The sequence below is a fragment of the Pollicipes pollicipes genome, unplaced genomic scaffold (assembly GCF_011947565.3).
Source record: "Pollicipes pollicipes isolate AB1234 unplaced genomic scaffold, Ppol_2.1 Scaffold_1832;HRSCAF=2141_pilon_pilon_pilon, whole genome shotgun sequence".
NCBI lineage: Eukaryota > Metazoa > Arthropoda > Thecostraca > Pollicipedomorpha > Pollicipedidae > Pollicipes > Pollicipes pollicipes.
In genome coordinates this window covers 135,481-147,397 of record NW_023596004.1, presented here as the reverse complement: position 1 = coordinate 147,397, position 11,917 = coordinate 135,481, and the positions used below count along the sequence as shown (strand labels likewise).

The following is an 11,917-nucleotide window of genomic DNA, read 5'->3' as shown; positions in this document are numbered from 1 at the left end:
GGTCATCCGCCAGCAGCCCGTGGCCCGTGCTCGTGACCACCGCCTGCCTGCAGCGGTCCGCGCCTTTTTTCCATCTTCCAGTGGCGCCACCTGTGCAGCACCCAGCGCCGCTCCCAGCACCGCGGCGGCGGCGGCGGCAGCGGCGGAGGAGCAGGACATGTCCGGGGAGCGGGCGCACCGGCGCTAGATGTGGCGGCAGGCGGCGCCGCGGCATCGGACGGCAGCCGAAAGACGGCGGCGCCACCTGGCCTTCTCCGCCGCCGACATGGCCGACGCTAGGTTCACCAGCTGGTTCGGGTCAGCGGTCAAGTCGTACACCTCCCAGAACTCCTGAAACGGACACGGCCGCGTCCGGCACCTGAGGTCGGGTGTACATCCGGTACACGGTGTCCGGTACCTGATCTGGGGTGCAACCCACAGTACAGGACAGCTAAGTGGCACGGAAAACGGCTCCCAAGCTCGGAAGAAAACGGCCAAGTTCTGGGGCACTGTGCGTGCGTGTGCGAGGGGGGAGGGGCGACCACCTCCCAGCATTCTTGACGGGCGCGCGGCGCGCTGTGAGGTTTGCACACCGGGTGCACCGCCTCGTCGCTCCCAAAAACGGCGAGGAGGATGATCAGCTGGTGGCAAGGCAGGCTTCAATATGACCAGTTCCCAACCGGACGCCGGCGTCTGAGCCCACAGGAAAGCGCGAGGGAGGACACATCTGTAGTAACGGAAGCGGGGCCGGGATGCCTTGCCGAGCACAGGCCACTCGCCCCCCGATAGGTCAAATGTTGTCCGGTCTTTATCAACGTGGGACAGTATGATGTGCTTTGCTGTCACGCATCCTGGGTAATTCATCGAGCAGTTGTATTGTACCTGTCAGGCTTCGGCATTCGACGGCAGGGGCGAACACCCCAGGTGCCCACAGGGAGCGGTGGTGCTCGGCACGTGGCGCTCACCTCATCGGGAAAAAAGCAGACGACGCGGTCTGCGTCCGCGGTCATCTCTCGGATGCAGCGGTACGTGTTGTCCCTGGAGTCCAGGCACTTGCACGCAAACCGCTCGTAACAGTGCTGGAAGTCGAGCGGGGCTCGTCAGCGACGGGCCAGGCCCAGACAGCTGCACCACATCAGACAAGCCAAGCTCCCTCCGCCCTCGCGACGCCGCGCCACAGCCCGTTCACAGCCTGTGGCCAATGGCGTGCCTGAGAAGTGAAAACAGCTTCCGATAAGAGCTTTCAGTGTCGTGGTGTCGTTTGACGGTACTACCCATCACTCTGCGTCACGCTGTCTCTGTGTTTGGAGTTCCTCGGCCGCGGGCCCGCCGACACATGAGGACACCGAGGGCGTCCGTCTGACCGCTCCAGCTCACCTCCGCGCCAGGCACGCCACCCGGACACCCCGCTCCAACTCGCCTCCACGCCTGGCACACCACCCAGCCACCCCGCTCCAGCTCACCTCCGCGCCTGACACGCCACCCCGACACCCCGCTCTAGCTCGCCTCCGCGCCACCCGGACACCCCGCTCCAACTCGCCTCCGCGCGTGACATGCCACCCGGACACCCGGCCCACGACCGGTCCATAGCGTGCTCGTGCCGAGCCCGGACTCCGACCCTGCCGTACCGAGACGTTGCGGCCGCGGAAGGCGCAGGCCGGCGCCACGGCCTTGTCGTACTCGCCGCTGTAGCTGACCAGCAGGGCGGAGCGGCGACTGGGCGGCGCGGCGGCGTCCGCCGGTCGGGACGCCGCTGGCTCGGCCGCCAGCGTCTGTCGGCCGGACTACCGTGAGCGAGTGCCGCCGACACATGGACAGCGCGTGGGCTGCGGAGACGTGCGGTCGCTCGCCGCCGAGTCCTGTACCGATGGAATCACGGCTAGATGCGACTGGTGAGCGGGCGGACTGTGTCACGTGGACCACAGAGGACAGGTAGGACACGCGCCTCACGTCTGGCATAATCCGCACGGGCAACTGTCTCCCTCGGCCGCCGAGGTCAGCCGAGGTGCTCACCTGCAGCAGGGAGACGCCGTCCATGTCGGGCTCTGGCTTCAGGCCGGCCAGCTCCAGCACGGTCGGCGCCAGGTCGACCATGCTCACCGGAGCCAGCACGGTGCGGCCAGCCGGCAGCCGGGGGCCGCGCACGTACAGCGGCACGCGCAGGTCAAACTCGTACGGCTGTCGCTTGTCCACCGTCAGCGAGAACTGGCCTGCGGCGGCGCGGGCGTTAGCGTTAGCGGAGACAGCGGAGGCCGGCACCACGGCCCTGAGGTTCGGCGCACGGCTCCAGCGGCCCTCCCAATCAGCAAGAGTCACTCCCAGCCGACCAGGGACAGGGACAGTCGGAGACACAAACCAGGGACGGCCGCCTACAACACTAACCGGGCTGGGCGCTTCTCACGCGAAACGGCACGCTTACCCCGCATCCGAACAGCACAAGATTTGCGGCTTCGCACCCAAGCGGTCCGGCACATGGCCCCGCGTATTTCGGTGCGTGTGGATATCGCCCCGTCCCCAGGATGCGTGGGACGCGCTGCCGCACGCCCCGGCGGTGGAGTGCCATCCTGCATCCAGGCGGGGCGGGTGGGTGTTGCTGGCCGTACCCAGGTGGAAGCCGTGGTCGGAGGTGAACAACAGGTGGGTGTTGTCCAGCAGCCGGAGCCGGCGCAGCTCTTGCACCAGAGCCGACACCATCTCGTCCACAGAGACCAGCGTGCGCCACCGGTTCCGGAACACGTCATCCAGCTCGGCCAGCAGCGGCGGCGGCAGCGGCGCCGGCAGCTCGGCCAGCAGCTGGTGCTTGTCCTACCGGCCGTGTCACAGACTAACGCGGCTGAATGTGTCACACTGTCCGCACTGGGCGCCTGGCAGACACAGGAACTGGCTGTGGAACTGAGATAAATCGAACTTCGGACTGACTTGGCCCGGTGCACGGCTTCAGCGCTGCGCCGCCCACCCTCCCACTCTGCACCTGGGGTCGCACGTTGAAGCTGGCCGTGCGCGGTGGCCACCCTCCCACTCTGCACCTGGGGCCGCACGCTGCAGCTGGCCGTGCGCGGTGCGCCGCCCACCCTCCCACTCTGCACCTGGGGTCGCACGTTGAAGCTGGCCGTGCGCGGTGGCCACCCTCCCACTCCGCACCTGGGGCCGCACGTTGAAGCTGGCCGTGCGCGGCGCGGCGGCCGTCGGGAAGAGGGCGGCGTGCTGCGGCGCCGGCGTCTGCGGCGCGTGCGGCGCGGGCGGCGCCACCATCAACAGGAACGGCGCGCCGCCCGGCGCCCGGCTGCGCAGAAACTCCAGCGCGTACCGCTTCTGTGGCACGCGTCCACGCCCGGCCGGTCAGCCGACGGCGCAGAGGCTGGGGTCGGCGGAGCTGGAGTCGGAGCGGGTCTGACTGCGCCCGAGAGCGAGAGCGAGGTCTAGCGGCGTAGGTCACATTCATATGTCAATTTAGTTGCTCATGTGGTCTGAGCAATTAAATTCAAATGAATGATGGCAATGTCACGTCACGACAACCCACACTGCCAGTTCCATTGGCCCCCATTCGTTCCACTGACACGTACTATCCAAACGCGACCAGAGCCTACCAAGCACCGGTTAGTTGCGGCCCAGATTAGCAACGGGAGACGTCAAAAACGCGCCCCGCTGAACTGCGCTGGCAAAGGTGGATGTCCTGACGAACGGCCCGTGGTTCTATCCGGCTTCTGTTTGCGGCCACATCTCAGACATAAGCGGGAGACGCTTGCGCTCACACCCTGGTTCCACCCGGCACCGAGCCCGAACACTCTCCGTCGCCCGGCGGACAACGCCAGCGGCACAGCCTCGGTCCCAGCCCCCCCCCCCCCGACCACCCCTGGCGCTACGCCTTTCTGCGGGTGTGCGCTCTGCACCCTGTCGCGAAGCCGTCCCATGGTCAGCTAACGACCACGGTGAAAATATCAGCACGCATCGGACGTAGCATCAGCCGGGGACCGAACAGAGCCTCCCACGTCTAAGTCCGCCGTTTTTCCAACTGCGCCACAGCCGCCTCTCGGCTCCGGGCCGCGCACTCACGATGACGTCCGTGAAGTAGTCGTCGGCGTAGCTGTCGCCGTGGCGGCGCGCCGTGCCGTTCACCGAGAGAGTGTAGTTATAGTAGCGCGAGTTGCCGACCAAGCCGACCCACCAGTCCCAGCCGGGCGGCACGTGCTGCACTCCGCCCGCTGACGGGAGGCCGTACTGAAACAGCGCCGGGAGGCGGCCCTCAGCCGGCCGGACACGGAGCTAACGCACACGGAACTAACGCACATGCCGGTCGGACACGGAACTAACCGACACGCCGGCCGGACTCGGCGTGGGGCCACATTCCTGGCGAGACACAATATGGATGAAGAATAAATCGCAAACGTTATGGTGCCACGGATATCGGGAGATGGAGCAAACGCTTCAGTTCGAGTGAAATATACGTTTCACGGAGTTCCATCGCATCAGACATCTTCGAAAAGAGTCGGTGTTTTCTTAAGTCGCATGTTGGCCATGCTGATATGCAGCGATGGCTTCCTTGTAAAATGATACACATTCGGTTTGACCCCATTCACCCTCACTAAACAGACAACAAGATGGCAAATGGTCCGCTTCCACGAAAAACGGCACTGCCCGCGGCCTTGCCATGACGTCAGACCTTTGTGTGGGGCAGCGAACCCGCGGCCGCACGCCGCCGCCGCGGCCCTGAGCCGCCCGCGTCATCACGGAGCCGCACAAAGCGCAGCCCCGCCGCGGCAAGGCGTGGCAACGCCGACTCGGCTGTCGCCACACGCCGTCCAACAAAGCCGCCGGCCGGCCAACTGCGCCCGTCGGCGTCTGGCAGCTGTTTTTGTCTGGCTTCGACGCCGCCGAACGTCAACCCCACGCCGGCGACGGCGCCGCGGCCGCCTTGTCGTGGCGGTCAGCGGAGCGGGTTTTTTCGCCGGGCGCGGCGGCGGCCGGCTGGCAGGCGGCCAGCACAGAGGCAGGCAGCCGCCGCGGCAGAGGGGAGGGCTATCTCCCGGCCCTGTTGACTGTGTGACGGCACATCGCTCAGTGGCGCACATCGGGAAGGTGCGGAGCCCCGGCCGGCCGCGCCGCCGTCTCGCCGCCTGGGCAGAGCTGCGACTCAGCTGATCGGAGGAGCGGCTCAGCTGGTCGGGGGAGCGGCTCAGCTGACCGGAGGAGCGGCTCAGCTGATCGGAGGAGAGGCTCAGCTGATCGGAGAAACGACACAGCCAATCGCAGCTGACTTCACTGGCCAGGACGGCAAGTCAGCTGGCGGGAGGAACGAATCCGCTGAACAGAGGCCGGCCGAATAATACGAAGCTCCAGCAATCAGCTGAGTAACGTCATCGTGCCAGGGTACCGCCTACATCTCAGAGGGCGCTCCGCGGCGCCACCCCACCATGTGGTCAAGTTGAACGCCTCTCAGTCCAACACAGGGCAAGGGCCGCCCGGCTCCCGGGCTCAGCCGAGCCCACTTGACAAGCGGTGACGTGCGCTTAGTACTGACTCGTGTGTCGTAGCTGCAGGCAGAGGTCAGCATCTGCAGTCTCCAGCATCCGACGCCTGACGACGCTCCGGGGCGCGGAGTCACCGAAGCCTCCTGTGTGGGGACTTGGGACACGTTCAGCAGCGGAGTCCATGGCGAGGAAGGGCGTGTGGGGCTTTCTGCGGGGCCTGGGTCGCCGGAAGGCCGAGCCTGAGAGCCGGCCCTCTGACCTGGCATCGGCGCCGGCGCCGGCCGGCGGCGACAGCGGAGCCGCTCAGGCCGGCGAGACCAACTGGACGGTGCTCCGCCTGCCGCTGGGGGAGGGCGCGACGCTGGAGGACGCTATCTCCCACTGTGTCGAGCACTACATCAAGCCGGCCCTGCTGCGGACGACTGGCGCCAGCGACGGCCCCACGTCTGGCGCTCCGTCCTTCGGTGAGTGGCGCTCAGACGCGGCCGGCTGCACTTCGTCCGTCGGTGAGTGGCGCTCAGACGCGGCCGGCTGCACTCCGTCCGTCGGTGAGTGGCGCTCAGACGCGGCCGGCTGCACTCCGTCCGTCGGTGAGTGGCGCTCAGACGCGGCCGGCTGCGCTCCGTCCGTCGGTGAGTGGCGCTCAGACGCGGCCGGCTCTCGGAGACTCCCGACCGGGGAGCGGCGCACCAGAGCTACCCCGTACTGCTGGTACATTGACTGGAGTGACTGGTGGTGGAGGTGGCCACGATCACCCAAGCTTTGTCGGTTCCAGGCCTACTTCACCCTCCTACCCAGTGTGTGGCGCGTGAGCGGCGTTAACTCACGGCTGTGTAGCAGCTTACTTTCATGAACGAGGAGATACGGCGGCCGAGATACCAACAGGCTAACGTCTAGTTTCGCGACACGGAACGGCGAGCGACGCACTCTGAAATCCGGCTGTATAAGCTAACGGGCCGGAGAGGGGATATTTCACTTCAGTCTTCGGCATGTAAACCATTTGCGGATGAGACGTGTCGGCTGGACCGCAGGTAAACGTTTGTGGTCTGTAGACACCACATAACCATAACATCGCAGCTGGTAATCTACATATGTTTATGGCACACGCTCTTGAGACACGGTTCAAAGGTACGCGGGCTGGTGTCTTTCTTTAATAGAACTAGGCGCATGTTAAAATTCGGATCTCGTTTCCCTGAATCTTACCACGTTGTTAAATGGCCGTCCACGCAGTAACGGTTACGATCCTCGTCTTACCACGCCACGCCTTGTGTCATGACGTCAAAGCAGAATACTGATGTAATTGAAAGGATTAGAACTAGGGTTGCCAGATCTAAATGCCGCCTCGCGGCGGACCGCGCAACAAAGGCGTGCTCAGAAAATAATAATACACTGCCGGTTTCGCGTGGGCCTCGCCCCACGTACCCTGCCCGATCGCACCCCCGCTTCGGCATCTGCGCGGGTGTGCGAACCGCCTGATGAGTGAGCTCTGACCGCTCCTGTTGCAGCTGTGCTGGTCGTGCTGGCCGCCTGCTGGCTGCTGGCGGCTAGCAGTTCGCTGGTGCTGCTGGTGGCGGCGCTGGCGGCGCCGGCCGTCCGCTCGGCGCGCGCGCTCGAGTCGGGCGACGGTGACCAGCGGCGCCGCTGGCTGCGCTACTGGGTGGTGTACGCCGCCGTCGGCACCATCTCAGTCGCCAGCGACCGTCTGCAGGCGTTCATACCGGCATACTGGACGCTTAAGGTAGGCAGTCGGGGTGATTTCGCGTCTCCTGATGCTTCGGAGTCTTTTACGTCGGGCTACTGAGGCCCCACCGCAGTACGTTCCACCCCTGGCACGCACACTCAGCTAACAATACAGCCATCTTCACACGCCGGAAAATAAGGCTGCATTTCTAATGGCAACAGATGGATTGACTCCAGAAAATGCAATGGTGGCCCCCGGAATCGAAAAAAAAATCGGTACTGCACGATCCGTTCCAAGTCATGGAAACTAGCAACGAAAATCGCGCACACCGGCCGCGAGAACTGGCTCCATCCCTCCATCCAAACCATCTCAAACCTAGGCACCGGCTGCCCTATCAGACGTGCATTTCAAACAAGACAGAAAGACCATCTGTTTCTCTGACTGTGCTTATGTTTCAACGTGTTCTTTTTGCTGGGCTTTGCTACAGCGGCTTTTCACAGCTGATCTCCCATTTCAACAGCTTAGATACCGAGGAGCCTTATCCGCCGTTTACAACACGGCACTGCTCGAACGATGCGGGGACAACCACTCTCATTGCTGGCCTTTCCACAATTTTTGAGTGGACAGCTATCACTCGTTTTGCCGGGTCTAGCATACTATTCGCCTGCTACAGGATGCGTTAGTCTTGGAGCGAACAGAGGCTGCTGCGTGTTATGACGGAACATTAAGGCAGAAATGAACAGAAACTATTCAATGGACCATTACGGAAGATGATCAGCGACGAGATTGATTGAGACTCAGCGGCACTTTCGCAATAGATATACGCCGTTGTTGACACTGGCAGATTATGTGGCATATGATCTCGGCTATTAACGGGTGAGACGTGACGACGAAATACTCAACACTCGACGTCAGTGTAGCAAAGCCTGGCTTCGGGGAATGTAAAAAGTGGTCACCGAAATGGATTGGCGCAAAAGGCAAATATCCATCGCCAGATTACTGAGTGAGATTCGTCACTGTTATCATCGCGTGTCCAGTTTTCGGTTGGTGAGCCCCGCGCCCGTTGAAGATCCGGGCCGCTTCCGAAGCCCCTGTGGCTGGGTCGGACCACCCAGGCCCCACACCCGCGATGGGCGGGTTCGACTGCCGCCGCCTCTGGGGCACCGTCTTCACTGCCGACGCATCTGTTGCAGACGCTGCTGCTGCTGTGGTGCGCCGCGCCCTACTCCTGGCACGGCGCCGACTACGTGTTCCACCAGCTGGTGCTGCCCGGCGTGCACCGGATCACAGCCGCCTGGGAGCGCTGCTTCCCACTCAGCCAGCAGCAGGACTGACGGCACCGGATCACAGCCGTCTGGGAGCGCTGCTTCCCACTCAGTCAGCCGCAGGACTGACGGCACCGGATCACAGTCGCCCGACAGTGCTGCTTCCCACTCAGTCAGCCGCAGGACTGGCGGCACCGGATCACAGCCGCCCGACAGAGCTGCTTCCCACTCAGCCAGCCGCAGGACTGACGGCACCGGATCACAGCCGTCTGGCAGGGCTGTTTCTTATTCAGCCAGCAGCAGGACTGGCGGCACCAGAGCACAGCCACCTGCCAGCGCTGCCTCCCACTCAGCCAGCAACAGGACTGACACCGAGGCCCAGATCGTAAAGAGTGGCGAGATGCCCGGCGGCAGGCGTGTGTGCTTTGACCAGCAGCTCCTGCGTCACGTGACTGCACAAGCGCGCGTATGGGACTGTTCTGAGGTGTTCACTTTGGAACTTGTTATGTACATGGGCGCATCCATTGACGGCGACAAAGTGACAGAGACAGGGGTCCTGATGGAGCAGCCCGCCAAGCCGTCGTTCGTGTGTTGTGACAAAAGTCCCGGCTCATTGCGAAATGCTGATCCTTGGAGGCATCGTGTTGCGGTGCCGCTCTGACTGAAGCAGCCCAGGTGCTGGACTAGAATGTTTGATCTCGTAGCATGCCTGTTTGTTTTGGCGGGCATTAGCGCGGAACGGGTACAAGCGATGTGCGCAAAGTTTGTGGTCAATGTTGTTGGTCCTAGAATGACCATGATGTGCCATATACACTTACGAGCTCGACAATGGAAACATCGTCGTCTGGTCTCGCATTATCATCGTGTTGTTTCGTTGGCAGATAGCGGATAATTGGTATCATGGCATATCTTTGTGACACGAAAGGATATTAGTTACACCTACGGCTCTGCGCGGTAACCATTACTCGTGATGTTAGTAAAAATCATTTTCAGGCACACAAAGTCGTGGTTTCCGTCGCGTGGCGGCTTTTAATGTATGCTCTCATCAACACGGTACGCAAGATTCCAATCGGCAAATGCAGCTATGCAAGAACGAGGCGGTGGTCAATCCGCTCTAAACAAGCTAGTTATGACGGTCATGTTAAGTTAACCAATCCCATTGACGTGAGCAAACAATTCCTAAGTTTGCAGAAGGCAGTCTCTGTTCGAGGTCTCATCCTCTCAGGTCTCACCCTAGTGGCTAAGCATCGACCTTAGAATAGGTGCGCCAACACAGGTCACGACGTCGGCATCGTCTCTTAAAAACCTGGCATTCCAATAATGTTTCCAGCCAGAAAACTGCTGTCTAAACATGACGAAGACACACACGTGTGAAGCTCGCACCAGTTGCTCACACGACTGCAACATCAACTGAACGCCGCTGGGCGTCGGCTCACCTGGTTGAGGTATTTGCCAGCGTAAAATGTGTGGTAGCCGCGCCGGCGGAGGTGAGCGGCGACCGTGCGCCGCTCCGCGCCGTGCCGCCAGTCGCTGCCGCAGCAGTTGCCCCGCAGGGTGTTGTTGATGACGCGCGTGTTGTGCTGGTACCGGCCGGTCAGCATAGAGGCTCGGCTCGGACAGCACACCGGCGTGGAGACGAACTGCCCCAGACACGCAATAATGTGGTACCTCAGTGGCAGCACAAATGCCCATCGTACTTTGACAACATGGCTATCTTAACCTTTCAGCCACTGAAAGTGTGGGACCTTACAAATTTGTTGGTGGGTGTGAACATGACAAGTGCATGTGGAGTTACACCTATTGAGCTGGGATCTTCATTGTGTCAGTGAATGTGGGCATACATGAAGCATTTGTTTTTCTTCATTTGTGGTATGATATCTGTAATACTATATTGAAATGATCATCTGTATCATCTGCACCATTTGCTTCTTGAAAATGGGGTCATAATGCATTACAAATAAAAGAAATTACAACATTGTTGGTTAAAAGCTTTACAAAATTGTTGGTCATGCATTTCACCTCTAACCCTAGTTGATACTATCTGAGCAAAACTTAAAGCAGACTGTACATACACTCATGAACATAAATGAGATACTTACACCATTTTTGAATGTGATCCCACCAGTTTCAAAGAATGTCTTGGTGAATGTCATGGGTTCCTGAAAATGTAAGCTACATGTTGCAGTAACATGTAAACATGGGTTAAGTACACAGCCATAATGAAAGCACCTTATACTTGAATCTTGCAAGAAATATGCTTAGCATCCATTATTGTCAAAATTACCCAAACTTAGTTTTCTCCATCAATAATTACCCATCCTGTTTCCTAAGGGGCCACAACCAGACCAAATTGTGTGATAACAGGAAGATACATCAAGTCAAAATATTCTGCACCAGTGGCCTATGGTCTTATATGGCTGATTGCTTGCATCATCTTGCTGGCAACAGCTATAACTGAGTGATGTCACAGACCACATGTCATATTTCAAACATTCATCTCATTTGACTGGAGGTAGTGCATAGGAAAACTCTGCTGGCCTCCTAGACTTAATGCTTTAAGTAAATCTGCAACTTAAAGACGCACCAAGTACAACTGGATTTGTTCTGTCCTAAATGAGTGATACATACCATGCCCTGAAGTAGCATGTCTTGATCATCAGTAACAATCAATATAATGTTAGGCATGTGTGAAGCATTCTCATCATCTTGGATGTACTGTGATATTGTATGGCTAATTATCAGTGAACTTATTGCCAAGGTGCATAAGATGATGACCCCCTTGGCTACACTTTTAGACACCCCACTTCCAAAGAAAATCGTTTCCATTGTATTTCAGGGATGAATGCAAGGGTTAATGCATGATCAAACCTCCCAATCTGTTGTCAACTTAAGCACATAAAAACGGGAATAATGTGTTCATATGGAAATCTCCGTAACACATTCGGGCAATGCCTTGCGTATCTGAAAACATCAAAACATAACGTCTGTCAATCTAGCAGCAGATTGATATCCAATTGCCAGTTGGATATTGCGGGGCGTCTCGATTGCCTTGAAATTTGGTGTGCAGGGCCTTCTCAACACGCTTATTCCGAAAATCACTGCCTTTGAAGTGGAATTTTGCGTAATTTTCGAGCTATACGCTGCGTAACATCTCAATGTGATATTGCGGGGCGTCTCGACTGCCTTGAAATTTGGTGCGCACGGCCTTCTCAATACGCTGATTCCGAAAAGCACCGCCTTTGGGGTGGAATTTTGCGTAATTTTCGAGTTATACGCTGCGTAACATCCCAATGTGATATTGTGGGGCGCCTCGATTGCCTCCAAATTTGGTGTGCAGAGCCTTCTCAACACGCTGATTCCGAAAATCACTGCCTCTGGGGTGGAATTTTGCGTGATTTCCGAGTTATACGCTATGTAACATCTCAATGTGATATTGCGGGGCCTCTCGGTTGCCTCCAGATTTTGTGTGCAGGGCCTTCTCAACACGCTGACCACCGGGGTGTCGCCACCGCCGTCCGGCGGGC

General features: G+C 59.4%; 1 protein-coding gene across 1 annotated transcript; it reads right to left on the bottom strand.

Annotated features, from left to right (window-relative positions):
• Window positions 1-183: 183 nt before the first annotated feature.
• Window positions 184-11,390, bottom strand: LOC119096059 (N-acetylglucosamine-6-sulfatase). The gene is made up of 12 exons (XM_037218921.1): window positions 11,022-11,390; window positions 10,493-10,552; window positions 9,830-10,033; window positions 3,969-4,197; window positions 3,287-3,291; window positions 3,121-3,183; window positions 2,583-2,784; window positions 1,993-2,189; window positions 1,738-1,751; window positions 1,608-1,695; window positions 945-1,058; window positions 184-330 (listed from the first exon to the last, which is right to left on the bottom strand). Exons 1-12 carry the CDS (start codon window positions 11,217-11,219, stop codon window positions 184-186), a joined length of 1,521 nt encoding a protein of 506 aa, XP_037074816.1. The 5' UTR covers window positions 11,220-11,390.
• Window positions 11,391-11,917: the final 527 nt, after the last annotated feature.